This window comes from Mustelus asterias, chromosome 19 (genome assembly GCF_964213995.1).
Source record: "Mustelus asterias chromosome 19, sMusAst1.hap1.1, whole genome shotgun sequence".
NCBI lineage: Eukaryota > Metazoa > Chordata > Chondrichthyes > Carcharhiniformes > Triakidae > Mustelus > Mustelus asterias.
This window is the reverse complement of record NC_135819.1, coordinates 14,483,236-14,504,506: the sequence shown is the minus strand read 5'-3', so window position 1 is coordinate 14,504,506 and position 21,271 is coordinate 14,483,236. Positions and strand designations below refer to the sequence as shown.

Sequence of the window (21,271 nt, the reverse complement as noted above, 5' to 3'; positions counted from 1 at the left end):
CAGTAAGCCTGCTTGTGACACTAATGAATAAACTTTAAACACTAGAAACGTTTGGCTCTACTCTCTCTCCACAGTTGCTGTCAAACCTGCGGAGTTTCTCCAGCATCTGCAGTAATTTTGCCTTTAATTTGTGATAATATCTCCAACATTCGCAGTAATTTTGCCTTTAATTTGTGACCCCCGACTGCAATAAGGCCGGCGTTGGACTGGGGTAAACACAGTAAGAAGTTTAACAACACCAGGTTAAAGTCCAACAGGTTTATTTGGTAGCAAATGCCACTAGCTTTCGGAGCGCTGCCCCTTCGTCAGGTGGAGTGGAGAAATGCTCACAAACAGGGCATACAGAGACACAAACTCAATTTACAGAATAATGATTGGAATGCAGTCTTTACAGATAATCAAGTCTTAAAGGTACAAACAATGTGAGTGGAGAGAGCATTAAGCACAGGTTAAAGAGATGTGTATTGTCTCCAGACAGGACAGCCATACACATCTCTTTAACCTGTGCTTAATGCTCTCTCCACTCACATTGTTTGTACCTTTAAGAATTGATTATCTGTAAAGACTGGATTCCAATTATTATTCTGTAAATTTAGTTTGTGTCTCTGTATGTCCTGTTTGTGAGCATTTCTCCACTCCACCTGACGAAGGAGCCGCACGCTCCGAAAGCTAGTGGCATTTGCTACCAAATAAACCTGTTGGACTTTAAACTGGTGTTGTGAGACTTCTTACTGCAATAAGGTAAGCACAGTAAGAAGTCGCACAACACCAGGTTAGAGTCGCAACAGGTTTATTTGGTAGCACAAGCCACAAGCTTTTGGAGCGCTGCTCCTTCATCAGGTGAGTGGGAGTGGTGTTCACAAACAGGGCATATAAAGACAATAAGGTAAAGGCGTTTCTCCAGCATTTTCTGTCGGTGTGCCCTGTGTGACTGCAAGCCGGCGTTGTGGGTGAAGGTATTTGAGCCTGTCAAGCCCCTGATTCCTGTGGGCCAGTGTCTAAAACGCTAGTGGCTTTTGCTACCAAATAAACCCAGTTGGGACTTTAACCTGGTGTTGTGAGACTTCTTACTGTGTTTACCCCAGTCCAACGCCGGCATCTCCACATCATGGCCAGTGACTTTAAGCATGCATTGTCATTGGGTTGCTTGCTGTTTGCTGCATTGGGAGGGGAGCTGTCACTTGTCCCTGTGGAGAGGGGGCGGGTCCCCGCGTCAAGTAACAAAAACAGACGACGTCACAAAGGACTGACGTCAGCCTGTTATTGCTACTTCTGGCCGTCCTGCCGCTCTGATTGGCCGGCCCGCCCGGCCTCCGAATGGTGGCATTCAATTTGCAACACTGCGCGCCGCCCATTGGCTGCCGCGGCTGTCAATCAGCTGCGGGACGCTGCCCAGGGGAGAGAGAGCAGCGACTGCAGCAGACAACATCGAGCCAGCAACCTGGGCTGGAGAAAAGGGAAGGTGGGGGGGTGGAGAGAGAGTGTGTATGTGTGTTTAAAGCAATAAGGAGCAGCGAGCATGGGCAAAAACGGACTGGACGGGGACAAGCTGACCAAGGCTGCCGTGCAGGGGGACTGGCAAGAGGTGAAACGGCTGCTGGTGGAGGAGAAGGTGAACCCCAACGCGGTCAACCAATACGAACGGACCGCACTGCAGGTTGGTGCTGCCTGTTTGGAAAGCTTGCCTTTACTGTATCTGTACCTTTTACAACCCTGAGTTTATTGTGTGTGTCCCCCTCCCTCCCACCCACAAACAAACAAAATCCCCTTTTAAATCCACATCTCCTGTTGGTGGCCAAATTTTGGAAATTGCTGCCCCGGAATTCATAATTGCCCAGAGGTTTGTCAGTGCCTGACATTTGGGTTAAATTTCTCTCTCTCTGGACTGCGATGCCTCTTTTTCTCTTTCCTAATGCTCACGATTAAAGGAGCTGGTTTTCCCAGGAAGTTGGCTGACATTTAAAGGGACTGTCAATTTTAACATAGATGTGGAGAAGAATTTACTGAATTTAATATAGGACAGAGATGTGTCTAGTGTTGCTAATGTATGGTACATTTTATTGTTCTGTAATAAAGGACATTTATTATTATTAATTTTTTAGTCTTATAGCAACGTTATATATTTCCTGCGGTAGAGTCAGCAGCGAAAAGAGGGGTGAGGTGGGGTGCGGGAGAAAGAAGATGTTAGCCTGTTAAACCTGCCGCGGAAGATTTAACCCGTTCTTGGGGTACAAGACACCCGAAAGGTGTGGACTTCTTTTTTTTTAGGCGCAATTTTCTGGTTCGTAACGCACTCACGGTTTGTGAATGAAGCTGATGCTTTTTGGAAGATCCGCTTTTGAAATCTCGCTGGAACACCTACCTACCTCCCTCCCACCCACCCAAAGTTCACCCAACAAGTTTATTTTGTGTGTGTATGTATGCCTGAAGTGGCAAGGATGGGAAGAGGAGATGGCCAGCAGAGGTAAAAGATCCCCCGATTCTACGTTTCCTTTTTTTTAAAAAAAGAAAGGGGCAATCATTGAGAAATACGCCAGTAATTATGTTTGTTCGAGGGCGGAGTCTGATGTTGGGAATGTCTAGGGCGTATAGAGAGACTACCCGTCGCTAATCAGCTACTTTTAACACCGTCCCTGTGGTTTATACAACACTGCTAATTAAAACCGAAACCAGTAACGATTGGTTTTAAACTAAGAACGGCGGGGGTGGGGGGAGAGGGAATGAAGCATTTAAAGATGGATGGGCTTGGAAGAATTATTATGGGTCATCTATTCACAGGGCTTTTTTTTCCACCCGTGCTAAAGGGCATTGAACAGTAGGTTCTTATTGCTCTGCCCACATCAAGGGAAAATGTCAGGCCGAATTCGATCATATCCCACTCCGACCCCATCCTCCTCACTCGGTGATATTGGCTGAAGGGATGGGAAGCTGGGGCAATCTGTAACTCCTCAGCCAATTTTCCCTGGTGTCAGTGAGATGAGCTATTTCGGCACCTGTGGGTGTTCGTAGGGTCCCGACAGTGCAGAAGGAAGCTATTTGGCCCATCGAACCTACACCGACAATCATCCCCACCGCAACACCGGGAGGACGCCCATGCAGACATGGGGAGGACATGCAGACTCCACACACAGACCGTCACCCAAGGCTGGAATCAAACCCAGGTCCCCACTGGCGCTGTGAGGCAGCAGTGCTATCCACTTGTATCCCCGCCACTACATGTCAGAGATCACCTCGTGAGTTTACTGATATGTTACCGTATTTTGGATGGCTACCATTTTATTAAGTACATTGGATCTCCTTTCCCATGTTGAATCCAGGTCCCTGGTGCCCCCAATGGGGGCAGCACGGTGGCACAGTGGTTAGCACTGCTACTTCACAGCGCCAGGGACCCAGTTTGATTCCCAGCTCGGATCACTGTCTGTGTGGAGTCTGCACGTTCTCCCCGTGTCTGCATGGGTTTCCTCCGGGTGCTCCGGTTTCCTCCCACATTCTGAAAGACGTGTAGGTTAGGTGCATTGACCCAAACAGGGGCAGGACTGTGGCAACTCGGGGAATTTCACAGTAACTTCATTGCAATGTTAATGTAAGCCTTACTTATGACCAATAAATTAACTTTACTTTACTTTATGGTGTCATAGTCTTAGAGGAGTGATACCAGTAGCCCCTCCTGCCGTTCATAGAATCCTACAGTGCATTCGGCCCATCGAGTCTGCACTGATGACAATCCCACCCAGGCCCTATCCCCGTAACCCCACATATTTACCCTGCTTATCCCCCTAACACTAAGGGGCAATTTAGCATGGTCAATCAACCTAACCCACACATCTTTGGACTGTGGGAGGAAACCAGAGCACCCGGAGGAAGCCCACGCAGACACGGGGAGAACGTGCAGACTCCACACAGACAGTGACCCCCGAGCCGGGAATCAAACTGGGTCCCTGGCGCTGTGAAGTAGCAGTGCTAACCACTGTGCCACCGTGCTGCCCCCATTGGGGGCACCAGGGACTTGGATTCAACATGGGGAAGGGGAGAATGTGCAAACTCCACACAGTGACCCGAGGCCGGAATTGGAGACAGGTCCCTGGTGCTGTGAGGCAGCAGTGCTAACCACCGTGCCACCCTCATATCCCTATGGCCGATCTTTAGCTACCTCTGTATCTCAGCTTATCCCTTAATACCTTTTGCTGAACAAAATCCATCAATCGCAGTTTTAAAATGAACAATTGGCAGAGCAATTGCCATTTGCAGACATGAACTCCTATCAGCCTTGACTGGTGGAGTTGTTCCCGAACAGATAATTCCCTAATACTTTCCGAGTAGAGGCAGGCAGGAAAAGTGGAGTTGAGACCACAATCCGATCGGCTGTAATCTTATCAAAGGGCCAAATGGCCTATTCCTGCTCTAAGTCGCATGTTCCTAACTTTACTCCAGAACAGTCTTAATATTGAGGGGATCTTATTGAAACATGTAAGATGCTGAGGGATTTGATAGGGTAGGTACCAGGCTGATGTTTCCATTTGTGGGAGAGACTAGAATCAGGGGACACAGGTTAAGAGTAAGAGGTTGACCATTTAAGATGGGGATGAAGAGAATTTCTTCCTCCTTGGAGGGTCATTAGCCTATGGAAGTTTCTTCCCCGGAAAGCAGTGGAGACTGGGTCATTCCATTTAATCAAGGCAGAGTTAGACAGATTTTTAATTGACAAGTGAGGGTTTGAGGATTACGGTGAGTGGAATCCAGACCACAATCCTGTCAGCCATGATCTTACTGACCTGTGGAGTAGGCTGGTAGAAATGGATGGCCTACACCTGCTCCTATGTTCTGTGCCTAAGCCTCTTTCATTCTTCCTTTCACCATATACATCATCAGATTCGATGTCCTGATTCCCCCGCCTATCCCTTGAGCCCCAAGAGTTATATCTGATTTCTTCGTGAAATCTCACAATATTTTGGCCTCAACTGCAGCGGCACAGTGGTTAGCACTGCTGCATCACAGCGCCAGGGACCCAGGTTCAATTCCGGCCTCGAGTCACTGTCTGTGTGGAGTTTGTACGTTCTCCCTGTGTCTACGTGGGTTTCCTCCGGGTGCTCCGGTTTCCTCCCACAGTCCGAAAGATGTGCGGGTTAGGTTGATTGGCCATGCTAAATTGACCCTAGTGTCCCAAGATGTGTAGGTTAGGGGGATTAGTGGGGTAAATACCTGGGGTTGGGGGTCTGGGTGGGATTGTTGTCGGTGCAGGCTCGATGGGCGGAATGGCACTAAATCACTTTTGGGATTCTATGAACTACTTTCTGTGGGAGTGAATTCCACACATTCGCCACCCTCTGGGTGAAGAAATGTCTCCTCACCTCAGTCCTAAAAGATTACCCCTTATCCTCAAACTATGATCCCTAGTTCTGGACTCCCCCACCATTGGGAACATTCTTTCTGAATTCGTCCTGTCTAATCCTGCTAGAATTTTATAAGTTTCTATGAGATCCCCTCTCACTCTTTTTTAAGCTCCAGTGAACATAATCCTAACCAACTTAGTCTCTCCTCATATGACAGACCTGCCATCCCAGGAATCAGCCTGGTAAAGCTTTACTGTACTCTCTCTATAAGCAAGGACATCCTTGCTCAGATAAGGACATCAAAACTGCACACACTATTCCAGGTGCCACCACAGACTGAGCTGGCTGGGGGCTAAAAGACACAGCTGCTAGGCTGGGACTGCAGGGGCTAAAGGGATATGGGGGCATTGGCGCGATCAGGATGTTGAATTTGATGATCAGCCACGATCAAAATGAATGTTGAGGGGTGTTGACTATGAGGAGAGACTGAGCAGATTGGGTTTGTATTCGTTGGAATTTAGAAGGCTGAGGGGGGATCTTATAGAGACCTGTAAGATAATGAAGGGGCTGGATAGGGTAGAGATGGAGAGATTCTTTCCACTTAGAAAGGAAACTAGAACTAGAGGGCACAGCCTCAAAATAAAGGGGGGTCAGTTTAGGACAGAGTTGAGGAGGAACTTCTTCTCTCAGAGGGTGGTGAATCTCTGGAATTCTCTGCCCACTGAAGTGGTGGAGGCTACCTCGTTGAATATGTTTAAATCACGGATAGATGGATTCCTGGGAATTAGGGGTTATGGGGATCAGGTGGGTAAGTGGAACTGATCCACTTCAGATCAGCCATGATCTTATTGAATGGCGGGGCAGGCTCGAGGGGCTAGATGGCCTACTCCTGCTCCTATTTCTTATGTTCTTATGCTCTTATAATGTTGGAGCAGGCTCAAAGGGCCGAATGGCCTCCTCCTGCTTCTATTTTCTATGTTTCCATATATCTGGCCTCGCACTTTGCCTCCCTCTGGTTGGGATTCTTAGTACACTGTCATGGAGGATGCTGTACCATTGACAGATGCAAGGCAACTCTACCCGACTCTGAAAGCCAAACAAATTTGGGGGGGGGGTGGGGGGAGAAAGAAAGGGGCTGCTTTTAACTTCTGCAGAAGATTTTCTTTCTCATTCCTCAAGTGTCTGAATTCCCGAGCTAGACTTCATTCTGTCCCAGCGCCCCGGGGCCTGTTATGGAGCCAAAGGCATAACAATCACAGGGGAAGGTAGTAATTGCGATGTCTACATCTTCTGGCAGCTGTGGGAGAGACAGAGAGAGATGCATGATTAGAATGTTTACATTATTCTCCAGCTGTGAGACAGACAGATCGGCGGGCACACAGAAACATGTCCAGAATCTGATCACTAAAAAAAAATCAAATTCAATGTATACAAAGATACCTTGGAAAGTAACAAACCGTGGTTGCTACTGTGACACCTTTCCACTGACCGCCCCCCCCCCCCCCCCCCGCCCCACACGCACACTTTATTTTCCCTCTGTGCATGCTTCCCATTTAAATTAGCAGACAATCTGTCAATTAAAGGCCAGTTTCCCTGTCTAAAGTGTTAATTTCTCCTGCAGAAATCCACCATCGAGCTAACCCTTAACTCCCTTCTCCACTGTGTCGCAAGGGTGGCACAGTGGTTAGCACTGCTGCCTCACAGCGCCAGAGACCAGGGTTCGATTCCCGGCTCGGGTCACTGTCTGTGCGGAGTCTGCACGTTCTCCCCGCGTCTGCGCGGGTTGCCTTGGGTGCTCTGGGCTGAAGGGCCTCTGCTGCAATGTAGTATTCTGTTCTCCAACTTCCTCCCACAGTCTGAAAGACGTGCATTGGCCGTGCTAAATTCTTTCTCGGGTGTACCCGAACAGGCGCCGGAGTGTGGCGACTAGGGGATTTTCACAGGAACTTCATTGCAGTGTCAATGTAAGCCAACTTGTGACTCGAAACCTTAGCAGAACAAAATCCTAAGCTGTGAAGCCCCCATCCCCAAGGATCACACCCCAAGGAGAGAAACTATAAATGAGTGACTTTTTAAAAAATAATATATTCCTTGGTCTATGTACAATTATTATTATCCCTGACCATTGGAGTAAGTGAAGAATACACATACGATCTGAACTAGGCCATTCTGCCCCTCCCCTCAAGCATATTCTGCCATTCAGTTCGACAGTGACTAATCTGTATCACGGTAAGATGTTTAAACCATAAGATTCAAAGGTAGCTGATCGAAACCAAAAGAGAAAATGCTGAAAGATCTCAGCGGGTCTGGCAGCATCTGTAAGGAGAGAAAAGAACTGACGTTTCGAGTCCAGGTGACCCTTGGTCAAAGCTGAGTGGAGAACTGGGGAGGGGCAGTGAGACTTAACTGCACTTGTGGAAGGGTGGGGGTGAGGCAGGTGGGTGGTTGTGGTCAGCACCAAAGACCACAACCACCCACCTGCCTCACCCCCACCCTTCCACAAGTGCAGTTAAGTCTCACTGCCCCTCCCCAGTTCTCCAATCAGCTTTGACCAAGGGTCACCTGGACTCGAAACGTCAGTTCTTTTCTCTCCTTACAGATGCTGCCAGACCCGCTGAGATTTTCCAGCATTTTCTCTTTTGGTTTCGATCAGCTGCCTTTGAATCTTATGGTTTAAACATCTTACCGTGATACAGATTAGTCACTGTCGAACTGAATGGCAGAATATGCTTGAGGGGAGGGGCAGAATGGCCTAGTTCAGATCGTATGTGTATTCTTCACTTACTCCAATGGTCAGGGATAATAATAATTGTACATAGACCAAGGAATATATTATTTTTTAAAAAGTCACTCATTTATAGTTTTCCCAGAAAAATGGAGAAAGTTGTGGAATTCAACCCCCAATTCCAAATTACAAAGAACAATACAGCACAGGAACAGGCCCTTCGGCCCTCCAAGCCCGCGCCGCTCCCTGGTACAAACTAGACCATCCTTTTGTATCCCTCCATTCCCACTCCGTTCATGTGGCTATCTAGATAAGTCTTAAATGTGTCCGCCTCCACCACCTTGCCCGGCAGCGCATTCCAGGCCCCCACCACCCTGTGTGTAAAATACGTCCTTCTGATATCCGTGTTAAACCTTCCACCCCCCCCTTGAACCTATGATCCCTCGTGAACGTCACCACCGATCTGGGAAAAAGCTTCCCACCGTTCACCCTATCTATGACTTTCATAATTTTATACACCTCTATTAGGTCACCCCTCATCCTCCGTCTTTCCAGTGAGAACAACCCCAGTTTACCCAATCTCTCCTCTTAACTAAGCCCTTCCATACCAGGCAACATCCTGGTAAACCTCCTCTGTACTCTCTCCAAAGCCTCCACGTCCTTCTGGTAGTGTGGCGACCAGAACTGGGCGCAGTATTCCAAATGCGGCCGAACCAACGTTCTATACATCTGCAACATCAGACCCCAACTTTTATACTCTATGCCCCGTCCTATAAAGGCAAGCATGCCATATGCCTTATTCACTACCTTCTCCACCTGTGACGTCACCTTCAAGGATCTGTGGACTTGCACACCCACGTCCCTCTGCGTATCTACACCCTTTATGGTTCTGCCATTTATCGTATAGCTCCCTCCTACGTTAGTTCTACCAAAATGCATCACTTCGCATTTATTACCATTTTAATAAAAGTAAAAATTGATTTATTTAGTACATTATGGACCCAAAAGTTAAACACGCTCTAGAAAAACAACTCCATGGTAAATCAACACATCTTGTGACTCATTGGGAGCATTGTGACACAAGATCTATTTGTTTTAAAATGAAAATAAATTAATTCCGTCTTGTTTTGCAATGTTGTTCCTATCTGCTATGTCTATTTAATCATTTTCTTTTGGCAATGTGTGTGCAGCTGGCAAGGCTGGCATTTGTTATCCACCCCTAATTGCCCTTGATATGGTGCTGAGTCTGCCTCTCTGAACCACTGTAGTGTGTGGCGAAGGGAGGCAGAGAGTGTCAGGATTTTGACCCAGTGATGATGAGACAATGGCGCTACATGTCCAAATTGCTGCCTCACAGTGCCAGGGACCCGGGTTCGATTCCCGGCTCGGGTCACTGTCAGTGCGGAGTCTGCAGGTTCTCCCCGTGTCTGCGTGGGTTTTCTCTGGGTGCTCCGGTTTCCTCCTACGGTCTGAAAGACGTGCTGGTTAGATGGATTGGCCGTGCTAAATTCTCCCTCAGTGTACCCGAACCGGCACCAGAGTGTGGCGACTAGCGGATCTTCGCAGTAACTTCATTGCAGTGTTAATGTAAGCCTACTGGTTACACTAATAATTAAACTTTAAACTGGGATGACATGCGGCTGCTGCCCTTGACCTTCTGGGTGATGGAGGTCATAGGCTTTGGGAGACACGGTTAAAGAAGCCTTGATTTGATTTATTGTCAGATGTATTGGTATACAGTGAAAAGTATTGTTTCCTGCACGCTATACAGACAAAGCATACCGTTCATAGAGTACATAGTGGCATGGTAGCACTGCTGTTTCACAGCGCCAGGGACCCGGTTTCGATTCCCAGCTTGGGTCACTGTCTGTGTGGAATTTGCACATTCTCCCCATGTCTGCGTGGGTTTCCTCCGGGTGCTCCGGTTTCCTCCCACATTCTAAAAGACGTGCTGGTTAGGGTGCATTGACCCGAACAGGCGCCGGACTGTGGCGACTAGGGAAATTTCACAGTAGCTTCATTGCAGTGTTAATGTAAGCCTTACTTGTGACTAATAAATTAACTTTAACATAAGGGAGAAGGAAAGGAGAGGGTGCAGAATATGGGGTTACAGTCATAGCTAGGATGTAGAGAAACATCAAGGGAGAAGGAGAGGGTACAGAATATACTGTTAGCCATAGATAGGGTGTAGAGAAAGATCAAGGGAGAAGGAAAGGAGAGGGTGCAGAATGTAGTGTTACAGTCATAGCTAGGGTATAGAGAAAGATCAACTTAATGCGAGGTAGGTCCATTCAAAAGTCTGGCAGCAGCAGGGAAGAAGCTGTTCTTGAGTCGGTTGGTACGTGACCTCAGACCTTTTTCCCGACAGAAGAAAGTATGACTGGGGTGTGTGGGGTCCTTGATCCCGCTGGCTGCTTTCCTGAGGCAGTGGGAAGTGTAGACAGAGTCAATGGACGGGAGGCTGAGATGTTACACTGCCGCCTAGACACGGAGTACACTATCAATGGTTGGGTTGGTCTCATAAGGCTAGATCCTTGGTTAAACTTTCATGTCCTAAACTGAACTTGCTTTTTGTGCTCCTCTATCCAGGTGATGATGATGGGCAGCACGATGGTGGCGGAGGAACTGCTGAAGAACGGGGCAGAGCCCAATATCCAGGACATTTGGGGCTTCACTCCGGCACATGACGTGGCCCGCAGCGGTTTCTTGGACACCATGAAGGTGCTGACGAAATACGAGGCGGACGTGAACATCGAGGATGTCTTGGGCTGCCTCCCAATACACCTGGCTGCCCAAGAAGGCTACCTGGATCTTGTCCAGTTCCTGGCTCCAAGGTCAAGCATCCTGCTCAAGAATTCCAATGGGCAAACCCCATTGGACCTGGCGAGGGCCGCCGACAGAACTGAAGTAGTGGCTTGGTTGGAGCAGTTGCAAGCTACGGAGGTCCAAACCCCGCACTGATTCGGGCCCTGTTAAAAGATGCTGACATTGCTTATACTTTACCTCTCTCAAACCCATGGTCTTTGCCATGCTGTGAATCCTTCCTTTCCACCGTATTGGACTCCGACTTTGCACTGCTAATTGTGGACCCATTGTATAATGTTCCTTTCCCCCCCCCTCCCTCTAACTCACCCCCTTTGGTCTTGACCCACTGTGGCAACTCCTCCAAAAAAAACATTTGCTGGCCATCTTGCCTAAAGGTTAGCCAAAATAACAGAAAAATATGCCACTTATTGACTTTTTATGTCACCTGATTGTTCAGCCTTTCTGAAAAGGAGTGGGATAAAGGGGCACTGCAGAACTTGCCAGTCTCATTTGGGTTGAGGGTGTTTTGCATATAATCGCTTTACGAGCCCCGCGCCTTTGCAGGAGAGCTTCAATGCACATTACACCAGTGCAGTTCCACGACCTCACTTGGGTGCAATATCAGGAAGTCCCAAGGGACTGCTCTTTTGATGGAGGAGAAGTGCGGTCTACGGAACACCCCCAGGAGCCATCAGTTGGATGTGGAGATCTGCACTGATTGAGGAGGGGATGGGGGGGGGGGGGGGGGGTTCTCTGAGATGGAATGGAGGCTACTGTTCAGCTCGGGAGTACCTCGAGGAAGACAACGTCTCTCAAAGAGAGAAACCTCCTGAATTAGGGGGTCGAAGACTTGGGGCCCTGTTGTGTGTTTACAATGATTTGAAGTACTGTTTTTTAAAAAAAGCAAAGCGAAATGAGTTGTACTGTGCACATTTAAGTGGCTGTGTGTTATTTTCTCCCTTTACTCGTACAAGGAAATAGATAGCAGTTAATGTAGCAGTGAATTGGAATCATTCGTGCTTATCAATTTTGTATATATTTAAAGGGAGTATATTATCAAGCTTATTTATACCTGGAAATTAATTAACTTTCGTGCTGAAGGCATGGCTTTAAATGTCTTTCTTTTCCAAAATGGGAACACAATTAATCTTTTTTTTAAAAATGTGACAGACTTAAGTTCTCAATTTGAACGTTGTTTGAATACAAGTGCACTGGCTTTCGTGGGCTAAGTAGACAAAACTGTGGAATATCATCCACAGAGCAGAGCTAAAGATTCCAGAATGCCTGGAAATAGAAGCGGATTTTTAACATATGAGGTACAAATTCTGCCGGTGTGAACTATACAGGTACTGACTGTAATGCCCCACCTGACTGCCACAATGACATTTTCATAGTAAATGTCCTATTGAGTGAACAGAGGTCCTTGCGAATGTGAGGGGCCTTTTGTTCCCAGGCAGCTGCGAGTTGGCCGCAGACTTATCCGTTTGCGTTGGGGTATTGAACGAGATTTTCTTCAGCACTGGGTTAGTACACCTGGGTGTGGTAGCTGAATGCAAATAAGTGGAGGGAGGTAGCTCAGCCAATGAATGCTTGTGTGAAATTTTTGGCATCTCAACTTCCTTGTCCTTGGTAAACAACACTGAACCAGAAGCGCAGGTATATCCAAGACTGCCAATTTCTACCTCGGTAGCATTGCCCAACCTTGTCCCTACCCGCTCGGCTACGGAAACCCTCATATACCTTACTGCCCCTGTACCTAACGTACTCCTGGCCGGTCTCCTACACTCTATCTTACTCACCCCAAGTCCCATTCCCCTATCATCCACTGTATTTGTTGACCTATATTGGATCCAGGTCAAGCAATGGCTTGATTTTAAAATTCTTATCCCAATTTTCCAATCCCTTCGTGAACTTGTTCCTCCCCTACCACAAATCTCCTCCAGCCTAAAATATCCTTTATTTGCACTGCTCTAATTGTGGTCTTCTGAGCATCGTTGATTTTGGTTAAAGCCAACTACTTGGCACGCCATAACATTCAAGGCTGTGGGCTAAGTGCTGGCAAGTGGGATTAGGTGGGCAGGTCAGGGCATTTCGTGCGTTGGTGCAGACTCGATGGGCCGAAGGGCCTCTTCTGCACTGTAGGATTCTAAGGCAAAGTCGCCACAGTCCCAGATGACCATAAGCTGCTCTCCCCTTTTGAGGGGGGGAAGTGCTTGACTGGTGGTGATGTAACTGGAGGGTCACAAGGGGCAAGGTTGAGAAGGCGGACCCTTCATGAATAACCTCAGCCGGTACGGGAATTGAACGTGCGCTGTTGGCATTCACTCTGCATCACTAACCAGCCAACCGAGCTAAGCCGACTCCCATTGATTTTAGTGACTCCACCGCTGGTGACCGTGAATGCAGCTGCTGGAGTCCAGCGCTCTGAAATTCCATCCCCTCTGCTTCTCTTTCTTCCTTTTGAAGAGCACTTCTCAAAATGTTCCTCTTTGAGCAAGCTTCTGCCCCTCTCCCCTACCGTCCCCCCGTGTGGCTTGTTTCAGAATGCTCCAGTGAAGCACCCTTCATTCTGCCAAAGGTGCTATTTCAATAAAAATGAAGATTAAATTTCCCTCGGGGTGCATTAGTGATAATGTAGGTGAAAACAGAAAATGCTGGAATTATTCAGTCAGTCCTCATACATGCAGAGAGAAACGGATAAAAGCAAATTACTGCGGATGCTGGAGCCAAAAGAGAAAATGCTGGAAAATCTCAGCAGGTCTGGCAGCATCTGGAAGGAGCGAATAGAGCTGACATTGAGTCCAGACGACCCTTTATCAAAGACCCGTTTTGACAAAGGGTCATCTGGACCCAAAACGTCAGCTCTATTCTCTCATTACAGATGCTGCCAGACCTGCTGAGATTTTCCAGCATTTTCTCTGTTTCTCTATCCAACCAAAAGAGTTAATGTTTTGGATTGGTGATTTTTATTTTCCCAGTGGTGCTCGAGCTTTGTTTAATCGGTAGAAGTGTGTGTGTGTCTCTCACACTGGTTCTCCAATGAGATGTATAGGAGAAACAAAGGCTTAAGTTTTTAAATTATTATATTTATCCATTCAGCTCCTATACTCAAGGGGATTTGGTAACTAGCTCCTTCTTGCAGAGCATGTGTGTTGTCTTTCACTGGGTTTTGGTTCTGAGGGCATCCTGAGGTGTTCAGACCAGAAAGGAACCCTGCTTCCTCATTTCAACGCCAGATCCCACCGGGTTACTCATTGTGCCCGGTGGCACAGTGGTTAGCACTGCTGCCTCACAGCTCCAGGGATCTGGGTTCAATTCCAACCTCGGGTCACCGTGTGTGGCACGTTCTCCCCCTGTCTGCCATGGATTTCCTCCGGGTGCCCCGGTTTCCTCCCACACTCCAAAGACGTGCGGGTTAGGTTGACAGGCCATGCTCAATTGCCCCTTAGTGTCAAAGGGGTTAGTAGGGTGATTATGGGGATAGGGCCTGGGTGGGATTGTGGTCGGTGCAGGCTCGATGGGCCGAATGGCCTCCTTCTGCACTGTAGGGATTCTATGCTTACGGCAAAGGAGGCCGCTCAGCCCATCGTTACGGGATGGCAGCCAAGTTCAGCAGGGAGGCGGCCACAAATTGGCCTCACTGTCTCTTGGTTTTGAGGGTGTAATCAAACAGCTCCCGTGATGGTCCCTCGGGTTCGGGCAGTGGTTAGCACTGCTGCCTCAGCACCGGGGACCCGGGTTCAATTGCTCGGGTCACTGTCTGTGTGGAGTTTGCATATTCTCCCTGTGACTGCGTGGGTTTCCTCCGGGTGCTCCAGTTTCCTCCCACACGCCAAAGATGTGCGGGTTAGGTGGATTGGCTAGGCTTAATTTACCCTTAGTGTCCGGGGGATTAGCAGGTGAAATACATGGGGTTATAGGACCTGGGTGGGATTGTTGTCAGTGCAGGTTCAATGGGCTGAATAACCTCCTCTTGCACTGTAGACATTCTATGAATGAGAGAGAAAAATCGAACTGATAATTTAAGAAAGGGAACAAATAATATATGTATATTTATTCCTGCTTTCTGTTCCAGAGAGAGAATTCAAATTTGCCTTTAATTTCCGAGCAGTGATGCACTGAGAGACAGAGAGCGAAACAATGGTAGACTCTTTGCAGTTTCCTTGTCCATCTTTCTACCCTTGCCCCCAACTCCTGTTTTCCCTCAGACCTGTCCTCACTTACCTCATCCAGGAGAACCACATCTACAGGGCGGCATTGTGGCTCAGTGGTTAGCACTGCTGCCTCACAGTGCCAGGGACCCGGGTTTGATGCCCGGCTTGGGTCACTGTCTGTGTGGAGACTGCCCATGTCTGCATGGGTTTCCTCCGGGTGCTCCGGTTTCTTCCCACAGTCCAAAGATGTGCAGGTTAGGCGGATTGGCCATGCTAAATTGCCCCTTAGTGTCAGGGGGAGATGAGCTAGGGTAAATGCATGGGGTTATAGGGATAGGGCCTGGGTGGGATTGTGGTTGGTGCAGACTCTATGGGCTAAATGGCCTCCTTCTGCACTGTAGGATTCTGATTTCTATGATCCCTCATCCTCAGTTTCCTTCCCATCTACTGAGCTCCTGTTCCAAACTTCCCTGTGGTTGCGCCTCCTCCTTTCAGACTTTCAGCCACTCCAATCCCGTCTTTGAGCACCCACTCAGCCTCTACACTTCTCCAACCATCTTTACAAGCGTTGTTCCTCAAAGCCCTCAAGTCTTTGAGCGAGGCTTTCTTTATCCCGTCCCAATCTCTTCTCCACTCCCCCCCAACCTCACTGGTGATTTTACATTCTTCTGGTGAAGCGCATGGAGATTTTTTTTTGGGCATAAAAAAGTGCCATGTAGATGCGATGTTGTTGTTTGAGAAAGAGTTTGCTGTTTTTAAACTGTTTGGGGTTTTCCATATTGAAACAAAAGTCCATTATGTTGAGAATGGTCACTCAGGGGCACGGCCACGGACCAGCAATTGTGGAATCCCACCTTGGTTGGGACTCTGAGCTTCAGGGACAGAATTGGGGATTAAACTCAGTTTGGCATCGGGGTTGGGGGGAATGTTTGAAGACTTTATACGTTGCTGGATTTTAAATTTGGTTAATGTTGCACATAATTATTATATTTATGATTTGAATTTGTCTGGTGGATATTGTACATTTTAAACATCTGCAAATAAATTATAAAACTTTTTTTGGAAAATTTTAAAACAGATGGTGAGAGTTGTTTTTTTAAATTTCTATCTGTGGGCCACATGGATTCCTAGGTTTACTGCAGCGGAACCCCGATTTTACGCACCCCGATTTAGCGCGAAATCGGATATGACGCGATCAATCATTGGACCCTTTTTTTTGGCTCTTTCCAGTTTAGTGATTTAGCGTGACCCCGATAACATTTGCGATAACATTTTGTGGACCCCAACCATCGCGTCACAACGGGGCTGCACTGTACTTGGTTTCTGTTGGAACGGAATATTGGCGGTACAAATGTGGCAATTCAAATGCGCACAGTGGTTAGCACTGCTGCCTCACGGCATGTGGAACCTGGGTTTAACTCCCGGCTTGGGTCACTGTCTGTGCGGAGTCTGCATGGTTGCCCTGTGTCTGCGTGGGTTTCCTCCGGGTGCTCTGGTTTCCTCCCACAGTCCAAAGATGTGCAGGTTAGGTGGATTGGCCGTGCTAAATTGCCGCTGTGTGCCGAGGTGTGTAGGTTAGGTGGATTAGCCGTGGCAAATGTGTGGGGTTATGAGGATAGGACAGAGGAGAGATCGTGGGTAAGACATTCTGTTAGAGTCGGTGCAGACTTGATGGGCCAAATGGCCTCCCTCTGCACTGTAGGGATTCTATGATTCCTGATTTCTTGGATTTGGAAGAAATGCTTGGATTGGTTTCCTCCCACAGTCTGAAAAATGTGCTGGTTAGGGTGCATTGGCCATGCTAAATTCTCCCTCAGTGTACCCGAACAGGCGCCGGAGTGTGGCGACTGGGGGATTTTCACAGTAACTTCATTGCCGTGTCAATGTAAGCCTACTTGTGACACTAATAAACTTTTTGGATCAGCCAGTACTCACTTCTGCTTACCCTTACTGCACGTACAACTCTCACTTGTGTGAAAATCCCAGCTGCGGACTGGATTATACTTAGTATATACTTGTGTGGTCGGACAGACTGCCAACCCCCACTGTCTAGGCTCGCGTGAAGGGTGGCCACTTGGGTGTAATGGCCGAGTCCTTGGATGGTCATGGGAGTTGGGAGGAGGGCTGTGGGGGGAATCATTGAAACCATATCCAGCATATGTTCCAACCTCAAGAAGGGAGAGAGAATATTGGGCAGGGAAATGAAATCCTCACAAATCGTTAACCATTATTGTTGGGTTTTGGAAGTTCAGCTCAAAAATTGCTGGAAGATTATTCCATAATTGTTTTTGTACAGGTATGCAAGGATGAGGAAATTACTGTACAAGAGCAGGAGGAGGACATTAGTTCCCTCATTCAATGAAATGATGGTTGATATGTCACCTAACTCCATCTACCTACCTTTGTCCTCCATCTATTAATACTTTTGGTTAGCAAAAAGCTATCAATATCAGCTTTAAAAATAATTGATCCAGCGCCAATTGCCTTTTGTGGAGGAGAGTCCCAAATCTCTCAAGTTTGCATGTTGGACTAAATATAACAACTCTTAGGGTGGCACAGTGGTTAGCACTGCTGCCTCACAGCTCCGGGGACCTGGGTTTCATTTCACTGAGGTGAGGGGTAGTGGTGATGATCTGGGTTCGATTCCCGGCTTGGGGTTTGCACGTTCTCCCCGTGTCTTAGAAGTTATCTTGGAAACCCTACAGCACAGAGAGAGGCCATTCGGCCCATCAAGTCTGCACCGACCACAATCCCACCCAGGCCCTACATAGTCCAAAGATGTGCGGGTTAGGTTGATTGGCCAGGTTTAAAAAAATTGCCCCTTAGAGTCCTGGGATGCGTAGGTTAGAGGGATTAGCGGGTAAAACATGTGGGGGTAGGGCCTGGGTGGGATTGTGGTCGGTGCAGACTCGATGGGCCGAATGGCCTCCTTCTGCACTGTAGGGTTTCTATGATTCTATGATCCCCCATATCCCTACATATTTACCCACTAATCCCTCTAACATGCGCATCCCAGGACACTAAGGGCAATTTTAGCATGGCCAATCAACCTAACCCGCACATCTTTGGACTGTGGGAGGAAACCGGAGCACCCGGAGGAAACCCACACAGGCACGAAGAGAATGTGCAAACTCCACACAGACAGTGACCCACAGTGACACTCTGTGTCTGCGTGGGTTTCCGCCGGGTGCCCCGGTTTCCTCCCACACTCCAAAGATGTGCATTGGCCATGCTAACTTGCCCCTTTAGTGTCCCGGGATGCGTAAGTTAGAGGGATTAGCGGGGTAAATATGTGGGGTTACGGGGATGGGACCTCGGTGGGATTGTCGTTGATGCAGACTCGATGGGCCGAACGGCCGTCTTCTGCACTGTCGGGATTCGATGATTTCTTTCAAAGAGAGGGCACAGGAACAATGGGCTCGAAAGTGTCTGTGTAAACGAAGGGAAGAACTTTATAAATTGATGGTTGAAGCTTGGATTCCTCCCAGTAAAAAGCTTCCCACTATACCCCAGCACAATGACTAATCACAGTGTAAACCTGTGTGGGGGGAAAGGAAATCACTTGCACAAAAGCATTCCCACTTGGGGTTCAGGGGGAACAGCAGAGACAAGGCACCAGCTGCTCAAAGCCACATTCAAGTAAGCCTCCTTAGACAATCTTTCTGTGCCTTCGGCGAGTTGCTACCAAACCGCCGAGCCAGGATCACAATGGGTAATGGCTGTAACAAGAGTAAACATAGATCTAGGGTGTTCCCAACATTTTCTCAATTATTCTTTCACAGCATCTTCCTGTGATGTCACTTTGGTTTCAGCAGCAGATGACAATTATTTGTTCGGGGAGTGTAATTTGGAGGAACAGAGAGAATGGGAAGTGCTCACTCTGAATATCACAGCGGGTTAGCACTCCTGCCTCACAGTGCCAGGGACCCAAGTTCCATTCCTGGCTTGGGTCACTGTCTGTACGGTGTCTGCATGCTCTCCCCGTCTCTGCGTGGGTTTCCTCCGAGTGCTCCAGCTTCCTCCCACAGTCTGAAAAACATGCTGGTTAGGTGCATTGGCTATGCTAAATTCTCCCTCGGTGTACCCAAACAGGTGCTGGAGTGTGGCGACTCGGGGATTTTCACAGTAATTTCACTGCAGTGTTAATGTAAGCCTACTTGTGACATTAATAAGCAAACTTTAAACTTTTCCTCCGGGTGCTTCAGTTTCCTCCCACACTCCAAAGATGTGAAGGTTAGGTGGATTGGCCATGCTAAATTGTCCCTAAGTGTCCAATGATGTGAAGGTTCGGTGGATTGGCCGTGCTAAATTGTCCCTCAGTGTCCAATGATGTGAAGGTTAGGTGGATTGGCCATGCTAAATTGTCCCTAAGTGTCCAAAGATGTGAAGGTTAGGTGGATTGGCCGTGCTAAATTGTCCCTCAGTGTCCAATGATGTGAAGGTTAGGTGGATTGGCCATGTTAAATTGTCCCTAAGTGTCCAAAAATGTGAAGGTTAGGTGGATTGGCCGTGCTAAATTGTCCCTAAGTGTCCAAAGATGTGAAGGTTAGGTGGATTAGCCATGTTAAATTGCCCCTTAGTGTTCAAAGATGTGCAGGTTAGGGGGATTGGGCAGGATAAATATGTGGGGTTAAGAGGATTTGGGGGGAGGAGGGGGTGTCACGCCTGGATAAGATGCTCTTTCAGAGAGTTGGTGCATACTCGATGGGCCGAATGGCCTCCTTCTGTAGGGATTCTAAAATTGCCTCCTCAAAAATCATTTTCCTTCTGTTTACTACAGAGCAACAGTCATTGTACCATTTGTCGACAGTGCACTACTTAATTACCTTGCACCAGATATTGCAGTGCAAAGCAATTCACTGGGTGATTCACGTTTAAAATAGTTCAACGTAGCACAAGTTTTATTGGTGCTTGTGTTTTTTTGGAAAAGAAAACTGTCAATAATGGTCAAAGGTTAGCAGTGAGATTAATAGTCTGAATCACGTGGTTAAATTTACCAGTCTCTGTGGGGAGCCACAGTAGGAAGCAGCTGACAGAGCTTCAGTGTCCTGGCTCTGTCTCTGACCTCAGTTCCCTTCCAGCACAGCTCCCCACACGCACAATGTGGAGTCAATGGATTTGTACTAAATTACAAAGAACGTAGAACACAGAAGCATGATGTTTGAGCTCATGGCTTATGCCTCACATGAGCCTCCCACACCCCTTTACCAAGTAAAATTAGTATAACGTCCTATTCCTATCTCTCTCATGCCTGTATCTGGCTTCCGCTTAAATGTATCGATGCTACTTGCCTCAATTGCCCTTTATGGTTGTGAGTTTCACATTCTCACCACGCTGAGTAAAGAGATTCACTCTGAATTCCTTTTCATAGAATCCCTACAGTGCAGGAGGAGGCCATTCAGCCCATCGGGTCTGCACCGACCACAATCCCACACAAGGCCCTATCCCCGTAACCCCACGTATTTACCCTTGCTAGCCCTGCTAAGGTGCAATTTAGCACAGCCAATCAACCTAACCCACACATCTTTGGACTGTGGGAGGAAACCGGAGGAAACCCAAGCAGAACACGGGGAGAACGTGCAGACTCCACACAGACAGTGACCCGAGCCGGGAATCGAACCCGGGTCCCTGGCGCTGTGAGGCAGCAGTGCTAACCACCGTTCCACCTGGCAGTAGCATCTGTGGAAAGAGAAAAGAGCCAGTGTTTCGAGTCAGGTCCTCTGGTACTCTGGATTCTGACTGATACCTGAGGCATGCTAGGAGTAGAATAGTAGAATTTGTAACTGGAGGGAATTTGGTGAAGGGACACCAGCCTCTGAGGAGTTATTTCATAGATAAGCATTGGTTTTGCCAGCAACATTCAAATCCCAGGAACGACTAAAAGGAAGATAATGGACATGTGGGTGAGCTACAGCTTAGCTGTGTCAGGGAAACCCAATAAGAATGAACATCTTAAGGACAGAAGGAAGTACTGGTCTTATATTTGAAAAGTGAGATTTTTTAAAACTATATATTTTTTCTAAATTTTGATTAACTTTATATATTCATATGAATTCATATCACCAAGAACCTGTCCTGGTCCCTCCACACTGACGCTATAGCTAAGAAAGCCCACGTCAACTTTCTCAGGAGGCTAAGGAAATTTGACAAGCCCACAACGACTCTCACCAATTTTTACAGGTGCACCATAGAAAGCATCATTTCCAGACGTATCACAGCTTGGTATGGCTCCAGCCCTGACCAACACCATAAGAAAC

At 47.8% G+C, this 21,271-nt stretch overlaps 1 protein-coding gene and 1 long non-coding RNA gene across 2 annotated transcripts in view; one reads left to right on the top strand and one right to left on the bottom strand.

The window, feature by feature from the left end:
• The window catches only part of LOC144507797 (uncharacterized), a 266,778-nt gene that overhangs the window by 107,495 nt on the left and 138,012 nt on the right, over positions 1-21,271 (bottom strand). The window lies entirely within an intron of this gene.
• On the top strand, positions 1,409-16,079 carry LOC144507769 (cyclin-dependent kinase 4 inhibitor D-like). Its single transcript, XM_078235045.1, has 2 exons — positions 1,409-1,657; positions 10,645-16,079. Exons 1-2 carry the CDS (start codon positions 1,520-1,522, stop codon positions 11,014-11,016), a joined length of 510 nt encoding a protein of 169 aa, XP_078091171.1. The 5' UTR covers positions 1,409-1,519; the 3' UTR covers positions 11,017-16,079.